This window comes from Mesocricetus auratus, unplaced genomic scaffold, assembly GCF_017639785.1.
Source record: "Mesocricetus auratus isolate SY011 unplaced genomic scaffold, BCM_Maur_2.0 Super-Scaffold_100676, whole genome shotgun sequence".
NCBI lineage: Eukaryota > Metazoa > Chordata > Mammalia > Rodentia > Cricetidae > Mesocricetus > Mesocricetus auratus.
Genome location: NW_024429266.1, coordinates 17572213 through 17588506, shown reverse-complemented (window position 1 = coordinate 17588506; position 16294 = coordinate 17572213). Strand labels below are relative to the sequence as shown.

The 16294-nt window shown below is 43.2% G+C and overlaps 2 protein-coding genes across 4 annotated transcripts in view; one reads left to right on the top strand and one right to left on the bottom strand.

Annotated features, from left to right (window-relative positions):
- Opn3 (opsin 3) overlaps window positions 1-4104 on the bottom strand; it is a 28706-nt gene extending 24602 nt beyond the window's left edge. Inside the window, exons 1-2 of one of the 2 annotated variants that reach the window (XM_040738405.1) lie at window positions 3589-4104; window positions 160-291 (exon numbers count right to left, since the gene is read on the bottom strand). In XM_040738405.1, the coding sequence (XP_040594339.1) occupies window positions 251-291; window positions 3589-3955 (408 nt within the window). In that variant the 5' untranslated portion in view covers window positions 3956-4104 and the 3' untranslated portion in view covers window positions 160-250. Of the gene's footprint in view, window positions 1-159; window positions 292-3588 lie in introns of those variants that run through there. The other variant, XM_005078169.4, reaches the window with a different exon arrangement.
- A 5491-nt stretch (window positions 4105-9595) lies between these two features.
- The window catches only part of Wdr64 (WD repeat domain 64), a 98344-nt gene continuing 91645 nt past the window's right edge, over window positions 9596-16294 (top strand). For both annotated transcript variants that reach the window (XM_040739158.1, XM_013119156.3), the window contains exon 1: window positions 9596-9917. In XM_040739158.1, coding sequence (XP_040595092.1) covers window positions 9773-9917 — 145 coding nt within the window. In that variant the 5' untranslated portion in view covers window positions 9596-9772. The remainder of the gene's footprint in view (window positions 9918-16294) is intronic.

The following is a 16294-nucleotide window of genomic DNA, read 5'->3' as shown; positions in this document are numbered from 1 at the left end:
TCACAGTTGATGAAAGAACTCCGTATGGATCTAGGTCGAGGGCTCCTCTGAGGTATTTATGCTGTAATAAAATCTCTACTTGTGATCTTCAACCAGAACCAAGTCCTAAGCTGTTTAACGCTTACAATTTTTAAACATTAAAAAAAAAGTCAGTAGCATGGAAAACACGATAAAGTGCATGTAATCATATCTGAGAATACTCAAATGGATGTGTCCTTTTCATTTCTGCATTTCACCTTAGCGGTAAATGTTACCATGCATCACATGTGCATTTGTGACTGGAACTCTTCTCTGAAAGAAGAAAATTCAAGAAAAGAACACAATGATAAATAATATAAAAGCAATTTCATGCAACAGCAGTTTCAATCCACTGGAGTCTGACTTGTTAACGGGGCTACACACCTCTGCCCAAGGAGGTCATTAAATGCTTTCCCATAGGTCTTCTTAGTTCTTGAAAATGAACAAAAGATATTTTATATATTCTTTCCCCAAAGCCCGGCAATACTGTCATGAGGCAAAAACACAATATCCCACAAAAATTTAAAAAAATTATACAATTATTTGATTGTTAATAATGTATCTGGACAATATTGTGAGCTTAGACTAAAAGAGATATGTGACTTTACTGTGTTTAGGCAAACATACTATGCTGAATGACCATGTGAACATAATGGCGAATATTTCTGAAGTCAGGAACATCTACAGGTAATCCCAGACAGCTGCATAGGAGATTTTACATCCTGAACTACCCTAAGGATCTTGCAGTAGACACATGAGACATGCAGATATTACAAGAGAATTAATTCAATAACTGGCATTTAATGTGTAGGTATTAAAAGAACAGCTGGGAGGGGAATAGTGTTTGTAACATTTTCTGTATCAAAGTCCATGTGTAAGTTAAAGAAGAAAGTTCCTGGTTTTCTGTATTCAACCATTTCAACATAAATAACACCTATTTATAACATCTAAGTGAGGAGATATTTACATTTTGCCAGACTGTCTCTGCAACTACAAATCTCTTTCTAAACATGCTTTCATTTCTAAGGAAGTAATGGGAAAGGACTCTCCTGTACCCTCCCATCACATGCCGGCTATGTCTATGTGATACTGGGTGTGGCTGGAGGCTGTTCCCTTGGACATACTCACCTGGAAGTCAGCAGGCTGGCACACTCACACACCCCACTGCCAGTCTTTTTATGCTCACCATGCAGAGCAGCAGCAAGTGTTCCTTGGCCTCTCTACTTTTCACTACTGTTAAATCTGCGGACCTCTAGATGCAGGTAGACGTAAGAGAATGATACTTCTGATATTCATAAACCAAGTCATTCAACTGGAATTTACAGGAACTTCACTAGGTAGCTGGCCCAACCTGTCAGTCTAACTGAAACAGTGATCCTAACAAGCCCACCTGGTGGAAACCTCGGACCAAGATTATCAGGGATAATTATTTTTAGCTTTCTTGGAGGATCCAGGATGAGAGCCCAGAATGAAGCAATTGCCTCGTCTACTTGTGCAAATATGTAAGACTAGGTGAATTACTTACTCGCCCTTCTTCTAGCAGGGTGTGAAGAGGGAGACAGAACCTATGAGGAGGACTAAAGGGTAAACATGTATTCACCTCTTCTAGCATAGAAGGGACTGGCGGTGAGGCGGGAAGCAGGTTATAAGCACTAAGTATAGGTACTTCTAACCTACAGATGTCAAAGGAGTCTTCAAAAATACAAAGCAAACGGGATAGATTACCTTAAACACAGTCAGCTCAATAGTGGATAACAAAGATGGGAAAACTGGCAGCCTGGGAGAGAGAATGACTTGGGGAAAATAAGTAGCCATAGGCCCCCACTAAGACCAATGGTGGCAGCCTCACCAAAGCTCTGGAGCAAGCAGCTATTGACTGGTGGCATTTAAAATTTTCCCCTCCTTTAGTACTCAGAATTGATTAGTCTTGGCTTAGGGATGGAAAGGAAGTCTTCCCTTACTCCATCCTTAACCCTACTCAACCCTACTTAAGCAGCATACTCTGGGAGAAGTTATCTTTGCTAAGAATGCTGTGAGTTCTGCAGTAACATCAGTCTTGTCTCCAGGAGTTAACTGATCTCCAGTCTTGTAAGCCCAGAAGATCTGCCTCAGGCTTTAGGATGGGAATAAATGCCTTGATTGAAAGCACTAATAAATGCCCTGAATAAAGGAGCCCTAGAAAAACACCAGGGTGGTGTTTCTAGAGGTCTTAAAATGTTTTCTTCTGATAAGGATGGCTCCCAGTAGGGGGAACAGGGAAGAAAGGACTGGAAGATGAGGCTGACAGAGCAACTGGGGTCAAACAGGGTGGATGCTGCAAACCCTTATTAAAAAACAAAACAAAAACAAAAATAACAACAACAAAAAAACTCAACCCATTTTTGTTTTCACACTCCCAGTTGAACACCACAGCACAGAAAAGTACTTCACAGAAGTGAACAAACACCTGTCGCCTACCCCAGGGATTCTGCAAGCTAGATCTGACTGACACACATCATACTCTTTAAAGATGAATCAGCCCCAAAACCCTCCCGACCAACATTTCTAGTTAACAGAGAATAATCACATAGTCAACCTACATTTCCATTCACATCCTCTTACAGACCCTCCTCAAGTTTCAGTGTTTTTGTATAAAGGAAATCCTTGACTAATGTTGATTAGTGGAAGAGACTAAGTCCCAAATTTTGTTTTCTTTAAAACTTAAAAAAAGGAATTATGACAAATAACATGAGATTTAGGTTTGTCACACATACCAAACACACACACAAACACACACACACACACACACACACACACACACACACACACAGAGTCTTTCCCAAGCCTAGAATACTGAGTTAGTCAAGCTCTCACCTGTCAATTCTCTATATAAATCTTCAAGAAATCAACAAGTTGTACTTTAATTAAACGTACTAACTGCCCAGCTAATTACTTAGTCACGCCAGTGAGTTGGCCTTCTGAGCCATTTGTAACCTCTGGTGTGACAGAATCTGTGTAGAGGAAATACAATTTAAAATGTCATGTGGTCTCACTCCCTGGGAAGCATTCAAAGGCTTATAATTGCTAGCGAATGAAAGGGGGTAAAATACACCGTTATTTGGGCTTCTACGTGTCACTTTGAAAAACAAATACTAATTAAATATTAAATTAAATCTCTCCTTGCCCCTTCTCCACTTTCAGGAGTTGACTTTTTTTCATGCATCTCTTGACTCTACAGGCCCTCATTTCTCTCCCCCTTGTGTAAGGACCACAGTGAAATGCCCTGTTGAGCTTACAGTAGGCAGTAAAAGCAGAACAGAGATGAGAAGATAGATATAAGCTGGCCAGCGGTAGGGAGACTTTCAGAACTGTACAGCTGCATAGGGAGCAGGGGATGACGACTAGATGGAAGTACCCGGAGGAGAAGAGAAACAGGGAGTTGGGAGGTGAAGATGGGCTGGAAGGGAGGATCCCGGGGACCAGAGACGAGGAGTCAGGGGTGATGACTGGTTGGAGGGGAGGACGAAAGCCCAGAGATGATGTACCCAGGGAAAGTTGGGAGGCGAGGGGCACGCGTCCCGGGCGACTCACCGAAGAGGCTGCCGCTAAACCCGTCCCACGCGCAGCCCACAGCGTCCCACACCCAGCCGTTCCGCAGGCACGACGCGAAGGTGAAGGTGACTCCGAACAGGGACACCAGCAGGTCGCCCAGGCTGAGGTTGACCAGGAAGAGGTGGGTGGGCGTGCGCAGCCGCGGGAACTTGGAGTAGAGCAGCAGCACCAGCAGGTTGCCGCCGACGCCCAACAGCGCGAGGCCGCCGAGCACTAGTGCCAGGCGCTCGTACGCCTTGGGGCTGAAGATCGGCGCGGGGCTCCGCGTGCCCGTCGGCGCTGCGCCTTCGGCGCCCGCTCCGTCCTCCCAGAAGCCCTGGCCGCCGCTGCGGTTCCCCGAGTACATGGCCCGACGCCGGCGCACGGTGCGGGCGAGGGCTCGATGAGCGGGGCGGCCCGCGGCGTGGCGAACCGGGAGGAGCTAGCGCTTAGCCGGCCGCTAAGGCCATTGTGCCCCGGTGCCGCGCCGGGCCCGCCCAACCCGCGCGCGCCCGAGGCCCCGCCCTCCAGTGACAAAGACCCGCCCCCGACACGTGAAGCTCCGCCTTCCCTGCGCTCTCGAGATCCCGCCCTCCCGCGTGAGGCCTGCGCCCTACCAGAGAGCTCTTGTGACCCCGCCCACTGGACCGCCCTGGAGGCCACACCCTCATAGTCTGCGGGCCGCAGCCACCCAGCAACCTTCTTGACCCCGCCCTCCTGAGGCTCTTCTGTCGCGTGTGCGACTTCTCCCTCCGGAGCACCCTGGTGTCCCGCCTCGTGGCGCGCACTCTTGGCCCCGCCCCTGGGGCACGGACACGCCCTCAGTACCCCCACTGACTCCGCCCTCTGAGTTGTGGCTCCGCCCTGCAGTGCTAGCGGTCCGCCCTTCCCTCCCACCCCCGCCCACCTCCCACGCGCGTCTCCGCCCCGCGTAGGCGAGTCCCAGGGTCCAGTCAGGTCTTGCTCTGCCTGTAAGCTGTGGTGGAAGCCGGAAGAGAAGGTGCGGAAGAAAGGGAAGTAAATTCCTTTACGGAGGTAAATCAGCCTCAGCGGGTTCTCACAGCCCGTTTCTCCTCAGTTGGCTCCAAAGCATCAAATTCATTCACCCGTTCAGTCACTCACCCTTGCACACATTCATTCATAAATATTTATGAACGCCTGCGTTTAAACTCTGTTGAGTGTGCTGAATGAAATACTCCGTTAGGATTCTCCCTTTCTTGGGAAGCTATAACACCCACCCCACCTCACATACCCTATAGAAAGAGAATTGAACACTGAAATGAGCGTGATAGGGCGCCAGTCAAACAATTTTACAAACAAGTAAACAGGAGAAGAAGAGGAGGAGGAGGAGGAGGAGGAGGAGGAGGAGGAGGAGGAGGAGGAGGGAGGAGGGGGAGGGGGAGGAGGGGGAGGGGGAGGGGAGGGGGAGGAGAAGGAGAAGGAGAAGGAGAAGGCGGCGGGGGAGGAGGAGAGAAAGAAGAAAGAAAGAAGGAAGAAAGGAAAGAAAGAAAGAGAAAAACAGCTGGCTGAGGCTTAAGGCTAGAGCTGGAAAATGTCCCAGGGTTTATGACAGTATGCCGAGATGGTAAGAGGAGGCACACCAGCTACTCAGAGTTCAAGTTCTAGGATAAGGAAGGAAATTGCATTGGGCGACACCCTAGTGAAGCCCTCCTATCTCTCTCTGCTGCAGGGGTACCCTGACACACAAGCCAGCCGAAGAGCTTCACTGGAGGTGACCTCTTGAGCAGTGCCCCCGAGGCTTCGATCTAAATCTAGCAGGTATAGAGAGGATATATTTAGAACACAGCACGCATTTTCCACTGGACCTTTCTCCAGCAGCAATGAAAATATAGTACAAGTCAAATATAGAATGTGAACGCGATACGCTTCTTCGGGGCTGCATTCTCTGTCTCCGCTATAACTACCCACAAGAGGACGACGTCCTGGGCTGCACCTGAAAGTGTCATGGGCACTAATGTGGTTTGTGGAAGCTAAACTGATGTGTATGAGTGTTCACTCCTCCCACGTCTGTTAGTTTCATTGCCTCTCCAAATTCTCCAAGAGTCAGCTAGGTGAATAGACAGCTCCATACTCCACTGCAGTGAACACTGGACAGTTGGCAGTGTGTTCAGTGCTAGGAATCTTGATCTTTCTTTAACGTTTCTAACCTTGTGTTAGCATCTACAATGAAACTTTGGGACTCACATGTCCTGAAAAACGTTTTTAATTTTGTATCTTAGACATAGGACCATCTAATGAGTGTTTTAAAATCCGTTGTGTTTTCATCATAGTACGTTTCCATCATCTACAGTAAGATTTTGATGTTAGTGGAAGGAAGGAAGGAAGGAAGGAAGGAAGGAAGGAAGGACTCCTGATTTTTCCCCAGAGCATTCATTCTTAGGTAAAGAGTTTTTTTCTCATAAAGCTCACTTTCTAATGGTGTTGGAAGAGGTGATAATAATAGTCAAATTGGTTCGTATATAAGATGTCACATGCCATAAATGATTATAAGGCAGAGAAAATAGGGAAGAGAAAAGAAAGGTGCCCTTACCTGGACAGCTCTGCATTGAACTGTATGAACAGGACACTTGTGGGACCCAAGCCCACCTTAGTGCCTATGTGCCCACCTTGGCACAGCCCTGTTCAATGCAGAGCTGTCTAAATAAGGGCACATATCTGTTCCCTTTCCTAATTTATCTGCCTTATGAAAATTCCCCTATACTATCGTGTGCTTTCGTACTTGTTCCCTATCTGGTGGCACTGTTGTAGGAGCTTATGGGATCTTTGGACATAGATCCCAAAACAAATCAGGTAGTATTCTCCAACAGAACATCTCCAAAGTGACCTAGCCAAGCCTAGCAGTGCCTGGTTAGTCAGGACTGTGCCCTGTGCAGGATTCACGGGCATCACATGTCAATACTCATTCTTCCTTAGGAGAGTTCTTCATTGGCTTGTTCCTAGAGCTGGTTTTGGCCATGGTAACTGAGATTTAAAGCAACCTGCTGCTACCCAGCCCTCATCCTCAGTAGTTGTTGTTTTCTACTTGACACAAGCTTTTGGGAACAAGAAACATCCATTGAGAAAATACTTCTTACTAGACTGGCCTATGGGAAAGCCTATGGGAGTATTTTATTGTTATTATTAGTGATAGATGTGGGAGGATTCAGTCCTGGATTGTATAAGAAATCAGGTTGAGTAAAACACAAAGAGAAACCCAGTCAGCAGTATTCCTCCATGGATTCTGCTTGGGTTCCTGCCCTGACTTCCTTCACTGATGAACTGTGATGGGAAAGTGTAAGATTAATTAAATCCTTTCTTCTCCAAATTGCTATTGGTCATGATGTTTTATAACAGACGTTCTTCTACCATGTAAGAATATGAAAATGTCCCATATGAAGAATGGGCTTTTACTAGCTACTGACTCTGCTGGAGCCTCACATTATTCCCAATCTTCAGAACAATAAGAAATGAAGTACTGATATTAGCAAATTAATCAGTGAGATGTCTTTTAGTGTAGCAGCAGGAATGGACTAAGACCAATGCAACAGAAAATATAACATCTAATATAGTGAGCAATAGTGTGATTTTAAAGCACTTATTTTTAATCCATATGTGTGTGCATGCATGTGTTCATGTGTGTGCATATGTCCATTGTGTGCAGGTGCCCATGGAAGACAGAAGGCAGTGTTGGATCCCTGGAGCTGGAATTACAGGCAGTTGTGAGTTGCCTGATGTTGAGTGCTAGTCATCTGGAAGAAGGGTATCTACTCTTAACTACCTCCACAAATAATGTCTTAATGTCACCAATAGTCTTGGCAGCATTCTGATTTCTAACAATTTTGTAAGAATTGTAATGCTTTAGTTTGATGTAGAAAACCTTGCTATAGTCCACATATCTTCTGAGCTTCTGCCATCTCTTGCTTGGATTATTCAAAAACTGCCACTCACTGGTCTCTCTGCTTCCCCCACTTTCCCTTTCTCTGCTTATTTTTTACAAAGTTGTCTGAAAGAACCCTTTCATGTAGAAGTCAGAACATGTCAGTGTACTGCTCAAACTCTTTCCGTGTCTCCCAGAGAAAGAGCCAAAGTCTTTATAATACCTCTGTAGTCTTACCGAATATGGCCACCACCCTGTGGTTCTTTCTCTTCTACACACCTATGAGCTCGTGCTAATGTCAGGACATTATTCCTATGGTTCCCTGGCACATCCTCTTGCTGTTTAACCACATACATGGCTTGCTACCTCCCCTGCAGGATTCGGCCAAATCTTTTTGTTAGCATAATTTTTTCCTTAGGCTTCCCCATACACCCCAGTGCACACACCTTTACTCTGTCTTCAGAACATTTACCACCTTCTGGCATACTACAAATGCGTCTGTTTTCTCTGTTAGGTTGTAAGTTCAAGACACTGTTTTGCTCAATATGGTATCATTACTGCCTAAAACACCCTCCTATCACAAAATAGGTGTTCCATAAATACTTGTTGAGTGAATGGACAGATGAATATAAGAATTCATGATTGGGAATTGTAGGAAAGATAGTGCCTTGGATATTGTCAAATAGTATTTTGAGAACTTTAAAGGAGAAAAAGAATAAATAGAGAGAGAAGATTCTCTATGTAACATGTTTATAGAGATTTAGTACCCTAATAGCTCATAGTCAGAGATGGATTCTAAGAGTTGACCTAGGACTAAAAACAGAAGTGCCCCTAATGCCATTTGTTTCAATTCTGGGCTCAGAGTTTCACAAGAAGATTTAAGAGAGAGATTACCAAGGAATGGAGTCCTCACCTGTCTCACCCAAAATTCCATAATTTAACTGGTGATGGATGCACAAACAGAAGGCACTTTCATAAAAAGTTGGAGAGCTGTCTCAGTTGACAGAGTGCTACACAAGCATGAAGATCCGAATGGAGATCCCCAACAGCACCCACATAAGAACATAGGCACTGTGGGTTAGACACCTGTAATACTAGTGTTGGGCATGCAGAGACAGGTGAATCCTTAGGGTTTGATGGCCAGCCAACACACCTCTAGGTTCAGGGGTATCCTATGCCAAAAATTAAGGTGGAGAGTGATTAAGGAAAATGTCCAGTATCATCCTCAGGCCTTCTTGTGTGCACATACCAGCAAGCACATGTGCACACACATACTAAACCACACACACACACACACACACACACACACACACACACGCGTGCGTGTGTGCGCATACACACAAAGTTGGAGACTGAAAAACTTGAGTCAGAAGTGAACAGTTGGACTCGGTAGAATTAGATGTTAGTACTGAAGGAAAAGGCAATCAGAAAGGCCTGACTCCTCTGGAAAAACTCTCCCCACAAGGATGCCTTCCTCATCCATGGCTCCTTTTAGTATTTTAATTCAAGGTAAATGAATAAAGAGAAAAGAAACATTTTTATTCTCCACATTTTCTAAAAATATCTTTATTTGTGCCAAGTAAGACAGGTGATGAAATACATTTTCATCCTCACATCCAGGAGTGCTGTGGGAACAAATGTAAATGTTTCTCTCCCTAGTACCATAAGGGAGTCAGGAAGTTGACAGTGAGAAGAGACATTCATTGTGAGGAAAGTTATTGGTTTTTATGCATCCTTTTCTCAATGGACAGACAGACAGACACACACACACACACACACACACACACACACACCACGTTAGCAGTAGCTGGGCAGAGGCAGTTTTGCTGAGTCACTACTATAGGGAAGTGATAGTTCAGAGACAGGTCTCCAAACTCTAGCCAGGCTCAGGAAATTCCACTAGGCCTGAGTCCGGGCCTTTTTAAGCCCAACACACACACACACACACACACACACACACACACTCACACACACACACACACCCTGAAGGAGGTGATTTCAATCTGCTATAAGACTTACAGAGATACTGCAGTGTTGTGAGGTCCACATGAAGGACAATGCTCACATTATGAGGTCAGGGCCCCTCACTAACACCCCTGTCTCTGTGAGATGAAGCAAGCCTCAGCTTTCCTTCTGCTAACATCCTAGGGGAAACTCTTACTCCTTATTCCCATGGAATGGGAATTTAAAATCAAAGGAATGAGACCTAGGGCAAAAGTTGAGACAGCAGGGAGGCACTAGAAGAACTAGAAGCTTTTCAACATTGGCATTATTTCCGTGCAGAATTAAGAAGTTCTGTATGTCTGTATGGATACCAAAGATGACAAGCGGTTCAGCCTTGCACTGCAGATTAACAATTTCAAAGCAGCCTTGGTTGATTTCGATAAATTAGTTGAACATACAACAGCCCAAAAAAAGGATGAAAGAGCAGGGTTGTTTATCCCCAAAGAAGGTAAGATGGATAATTACAGGGAAGTCCATCTGGAGCTGCTGATTAGAACTGGGGGATGTTTTAGGTCATCGAAGAACATCAGTCTCGTTTAAAAGCTAAGACACTGGATGGGGGCAGGGGACCTGAGTTCATTCTCTGTCTCTAACATACCTTTTCTGTCTGTAATATAGAGAAGTAGATTAAAATGGCATTAAGGGGTTCTTTTGCAGATGCTATCAGCCACTGTCTGGCCTGAGATTCTGTATAGCATGGTGACCATGTGAGAGGCCCTTTGTGTCTTAGTGCTACCCAGCTTTCTGGCATTGTAGTAAAATGTCCTAAATAATCAACTCAAGAAGAAAAAAGTGTTTTGGAGGTTCCTGGATGGCCTGCTGCTGTGGGACCTATCGTAAGAGTATTAGTTATGATGGGGCCATATGATACAAGCTGTTCGCCTTATGGCAGCTGGAAAAGACCGGAAGAGCCCAGGGTCCCAATAGCTCCTTCAAGGGCATGTACCCAATAATCTAACTTCCTTCCACTAGCCCTGCCTTCCAAAGGTTCCTTCGCTACACAATACTGTTGAAGCATGTTGATCAAGCTTTTAGTACAAACGAGTCTCTGGGGAGTATGTATCCAAACCAAGGTAGCCACCCTCCCATGTCTTCACACGAGAGCATCAAGAGACCATAAGGACTTTTCTAGACAATTCACAGTTTCCTGTTTCACTGTGATTTCAGTCTCTGGACACTGTGCAGGCAGGGATGATTTGAATTTGCTGAAGGAAGGGGCATATGGAGGATGTAGTCATTCAGGAGTTTGAGAAGAGTGAAGTCTAAAATGTGTCATAGTCAGGGGAGCAGGAGAGTGAGTAGTTTGGGAGTGTTAAGACAACAATGAAGAATAAAGTTGTATAACAGTAGAATAAATCCAACAGAATAAGTCTAAGTGTTGTAATAAAAGCATAAGCATAGACAGCTACATAGACAGCTTGTAAGTGTTGGGCTGTATAGTCCCATGTAAGTGAAACTCTTGACCTAACTGGTCAGACTCAAAGAGTATTGCTCAAACAGTAGTAGTATTTCCTAATCTGCAGGTCAATTGAATAAGCACAAGTTCGTTTGATTGGCATGACAGTATGAGCAGATAATATTGTAGTTAAGTCTACTTTGCTTGAGAAGACAATGGAAGGTAGAGAGGACTCACCTGCTCTAGTCATTTAAATGTCTGGAGGGCTCAGACATTTTAGTATGCTCTCCAGATCTGTGCTCTTGGCTGGGCCCATAAAACTGCTCGACAAAGCTTTTGTTTTCCTCCAGTCAGCTTGTTTTTCCTCCTCCTGTGATTGATTCTCCAAACCCTCATCATGTTTCTGAATCCTTGATGGGATTTCTGCTCCTCTCAGCCAAGCTTCCTATCATAGGAGCAAGCCAGGTACAAAGCCAGGAATCTGCTCACTCTCTCTTTCCCTCTAGCCCTTTCTTCCCAAAACAGCATCCATCCCCACTCATCTCCAACACTATCAGTTTGCTGTAACAATCTCAAAAATCTCTTTCCACTGACTTTATCCTTTGAGTCTAAAAAGAGCCTCTGGCATTGTGTCCTTGACTGTCTCTTCCCTTAAGCTATCGCTCCATGTCTCTTTGTTTTTCTGCTAAATTTCCCCCAGTATCAATGCCTCTATTCTCATCTATTCCAGTCTTGCTTCCTTCACTTTGCTGCAGTACCTAATATGGCTGCCAAATTCAGTAAGTTGGGCTTCTTTTCTTCTTCTTCTTCTTTTTTCTTTAAGACAGGCTTTCACTATGTAGCCCAGGCTAGCCTGGAACTCAGTATCCTCTAATTCCAGCCTCTACGGTGCTGGGGATTCCAGGTGTGCACCACCATTTGTGACTTAGTTTCCCCTTTCTGCAGCAAGCATGGCCATTTCACTGCATTAACTCTGAGTTCTGCCTTTGCATTGAGAAACACCTCTTTTCCTCCGTACCACTCTCCTCCGATTTTGCACATTTCTCATTCTGCTTTTCTTTTTTCTTTCTGAGTTTTTGCCTAGTATGCTCTTGGCCAAGTCCTATGGCATGCATGTCAGCTGCCTAGTCTCCTAAGTCATGTATCAGTATCTTTGAGTATGTCATGATGGTTCTCTCGGGTCATTACAACACCTACTGTTAGTCTTCCAGCCAAAGACTTAATCCTTCCTGTATATTTCTCTATGGAGTTTTTTCCTTTAAAAACAAAAACACATGGGCCTGTCGTATTCCTAGTTTACTCACCCATCTTTAAAACCCCTACATGTTGACTTGGTGTGCACAGCCATTCGCCAGCCATGCCTCAACCTGCCTTTCCATTGTCAGCTTCTGGAACCTTTGACCCTTTTCGGCATTTCTAAGTATGTCACAGTTTTCGAAGTCGTTTAGTTATTCTCTTTGTAAACTGAAACTGTAGCAAGGTAAGTACATCCTCATCCCTGAACAGACCTTCTCAGAAAATAGAAAAAAGGTAAATCTGTGCTAAAAATTCCACAAGGCTGGTTGACCACCCACACAGGAGTTAGTATCCTTCCCCCTGTCACACAGGATTATATTAACAGAGCACTGTCCTTGACCAAACCCAAAGCAGAAAGTCTGCAGATGGCATCGAAACCAGTGGCAGAGCTTTGCCCACTTTGACATTCCTACCAATGTATTTGATAAATGCCTTGATTTATGACTTGCTTTTGTTCTGTGACTATGAAAGCTAACCACTTCCACATTGGAACATGTTATTCAGGGTAACTTGAATCTGTTCCCAAGCTATGGTCACTCATACCTGATTCAAAATAAACTTCTATTTCCTTTGAGATAAAAGCTGTAATTTGCATCAACAGTTATCAAATTATTTCTTTTGTTGTGCTTTCAGTGACTAATTATATCTTCCATTCTCCCAATTTGAACAACTCTCCAGTCCCTCTCACCTTCAATTTTTCAAGAAAATAGAATGCCACCTCTTTGCAGACTGTTTGCCAAACGTCCCCCAAGCAAAGCCTTCCTCAGCATTCTTACTGCATTTATTGCTGTCTCCGGGAATTTGCCTGCTTTATTTAGCCTGCTGACATTGATATGTACTTACTCCTTGACCATTGGCCTGTTTTGAAGATTTTGCAAAGGTAAGGCCAGCTCAAAGCCTGGTGTCTCAGGAGATGCGTCTGAAACACGCATTAAACAAACAAGCTAGCCTTGCTTTCTTCCAAAACCTTGCAACCCCAGATCTGTGGTACAAAGTTTTTCCTCTGAAGTTCTTAAGATTAGATAAAAACTAATCTCCTAGACAAATAGCCTTCTGTGTCTGAGGGACAAGATCTACGGAGTGAGGAGATGGGAAAGATGGACCCCTAACTTGCACCAAATTGCTAATACTATACAAATACGTTTGTAATTGTTAATAGATACTGGAAGAAAAGGGTTAACTCTTTATGGTAGGAAAGGAGCTAAGAATATTTCAATGGAGAGGTGTCTGCCTCAGAGGGAGGCTAAGTAGACTACAGAGATCTGTCCTGGATATGTTACTCTTAGATCTCACTGAAGACCTAATAGAATTCAGATCACCCCATGATTAAGTCCCACCCCCACTGCCCAGCCAGGTGCATTTAAGATAGAATGTGTATCTTTAAAATAACTACATAACCTGGTCACAGTTCAGACTAAGTGTCTGTTATTACTGGGAATCTTAGCTGGGGTCATCCTTGTAGATTCTTGGGAGATTCCCTTAGCCAGGTTTGTATCTGACCCCTAAGTGCCTCCACCCCTCCACCTCCCACCCCACTTCCAGTAGTCTCTTTCAGCACTTGTCAGTTGTTTTCTTGAACTTAGCCATTCTGACCGGAGTGAGATGAAATCTCAGAGTAGTTTTAAATTTCCCTTTTCTGTGATTGCTATGGATACTGAACACTTTAAAAAATATTTCTTAGTAATTTTCATTTCTTCTTTTGAGAATTCTCTGTTCAGATCCATAGGCAATTTTTCTATTGGGCCATTTGTTTACATGATTCTTCAGTTTTGGAGTTCTTTGTATATTCTAGATATTAATTCTCTCAGATGTATAGCTGACAAAATCATCTCCTATTCTGTGGACTACTTCTTCATGCAATTGTTTCCCTTGCAGTATAGATTTTTGGTTTTATGAAGGTCCCATTTGTCAGTTGTTGACCTGAGCAAATGGAGTTCTATTCATAAAATCCCTTCTTGCACCTGAATCTTGTAGGGCATTGCCTATATTTTCTTCTAGCAGTTTTAGGGTTTCAGGTTTCATATTTAGGTATTGGATTCACTTAAAATTAGCTTTGTGCAAGGTGATACATACGGGTCTACTTTCATTCTTCTACTTAAGGGCATCCCCTTTCCCAGCACAACTTTATGAAGATGTTTTCCCACAAGATTCATTTTTGACATCTTGGTAAAGTATCAGAAGGATGTATCAGTATCGTGTTTGGTTCTTTTATTTTCTTCCACTAGTCTACATATGTATATTGGTGTCAGTACAATCCTCTTTGTGTTAGTTTAGCTCTGTAATATGGCTGGAGCTCTGGTACGATGACTCATGCAATGTTGTTTAGGATTGCCTTGTCTATGCAGGTCTTTTGTGCCTCCATATAAATTTAGGAATGGTTTGTTCTATTTCTGTGAAGAATGTTGTTGTGAGTTTTATTAGGATGGTATTGAATTTGTAAACTTATTTTGGCCAGGTGATCATTTTTCACATTAATTCTATAAACCATTGGCATGAGAGGTTTTTCCAATTTCCAGTGTCTTCCTCAGTCTCTGTCTTTGGAGACTAAAATGTATTAGGTTCAATCCTAGACAATTCCTGAGGCTATTGCAACTGGGAGTGTTTCTGAGATCTCTTTCTTAGCCTGCTCACCATTAGCTACTTGCTAGGTGTGTAAGTTGATTTGTATCCTGCCACATTTAAAAAATGTTTTCTAGTGAAACTTGTGGGATCTCTTATGTATAATATCATATTATTTGCAAGTAACAATGATTTGACTACTTATTTTCCTACTTATATACCTTTAATTTCTCTCTGTTCCCTTTATTTCTCTAACTCGTGCTCACTATATTGAAAAGGAGTGGGGGTAATGGACAGCCCTCTCATTTCTAGTTTTAGTGGGATTGCTTCAAAATTTTCTTCATTTAGGATGATGTCAGCTGTGGGTTTTTCACATATAGCATTTTTATGTTGAAGTATGCTCCCTCTAGGGCTGTTACCCTGAAGGCATGTTGGGTTTTGGCAAAAGCCTTTTCTTCATCTAAAGAGAAGATCGGGTCACTTTTGTCTTTAAGTCAATTTATGTGATTTACTACATATATTAATTTACTTATGTTGAACCATCCCTGCATCTCTAGAATAAATCTTCCATATTATAGAGAATAAGAAATAGTTTATTCTAGTGTCAAGTGACCTTTGGAGAATGACTTGGGTTATTTCAAACACCATGTTTCAAAATAACAGTTTAATGAAGGTTTATAGTTATAGAGCAAAAGAGTCATAAGTAAGGTTATCTTTCAATTACACCAATGGGAACACCAAGTAGGTGGTTAAAACAAAGTGGGAAACCTCTGATACAGGCTTCAGATGTCACCTGCTGACATTCTTAGCGTTTGGGTTAGTAGAGGTTCTGTTCATACATTCCAAAAGGATTTACTGATAGTAACAAAGAGATCACAGAGATGCACAATAAATGGCTATTTAATGGGCTAAAGCCGAAGTTAATTTGGCTCTGGACCAAATAATTGAAGTTCACACGAGTCTTATAGAGTGTTAATGTAGGGGGTCTCTCTTTTTTGTTGTGGAAATGTCAGTAAACACTGCTTATATAGTTTTCCATTTTATGTCCAATGTCTAGCTAAGTGCTCACATATAACGAAGTTAAATAAAGTAACAGGATTTTTTATATACAATTTGAGGAATTCTTTTATTTAACTCTTTCTTGAGATTTAGTAATCCCATCCAAATGTATTAATAAACTTGGCAAAAATCAAGATTCAAGTAATTGCGTGCGTGCGTGTGTGTGTGTGTGTGTGTGTGCTCGCGTGCGCGTGTGTTTACATAATGTCAGATAACCAATAATTGCTCTGTGCACAGATCTAAGATAAATTCTAAGGAAGATTCCAACTGGTAAATGTGTTCACAGTAAGAAAACATAACTTTCTTATCTTTGTATTCATGCACGGTCTTTCTAAAATAGCTGAAACAAGAGAGTCCTAAACACCAAAATAAAAAATGATTTATTCTTCCTGAATAATATTCTAGTCAGGGCCCACTTAATTTTCCCCAATACACGATCTTTAAGGTCCCTAACAGTTGGTTTTATGGGCTGAGATGAGCCCCTAGGGTGGGAAATGTACATGAAGTGTGAAGCT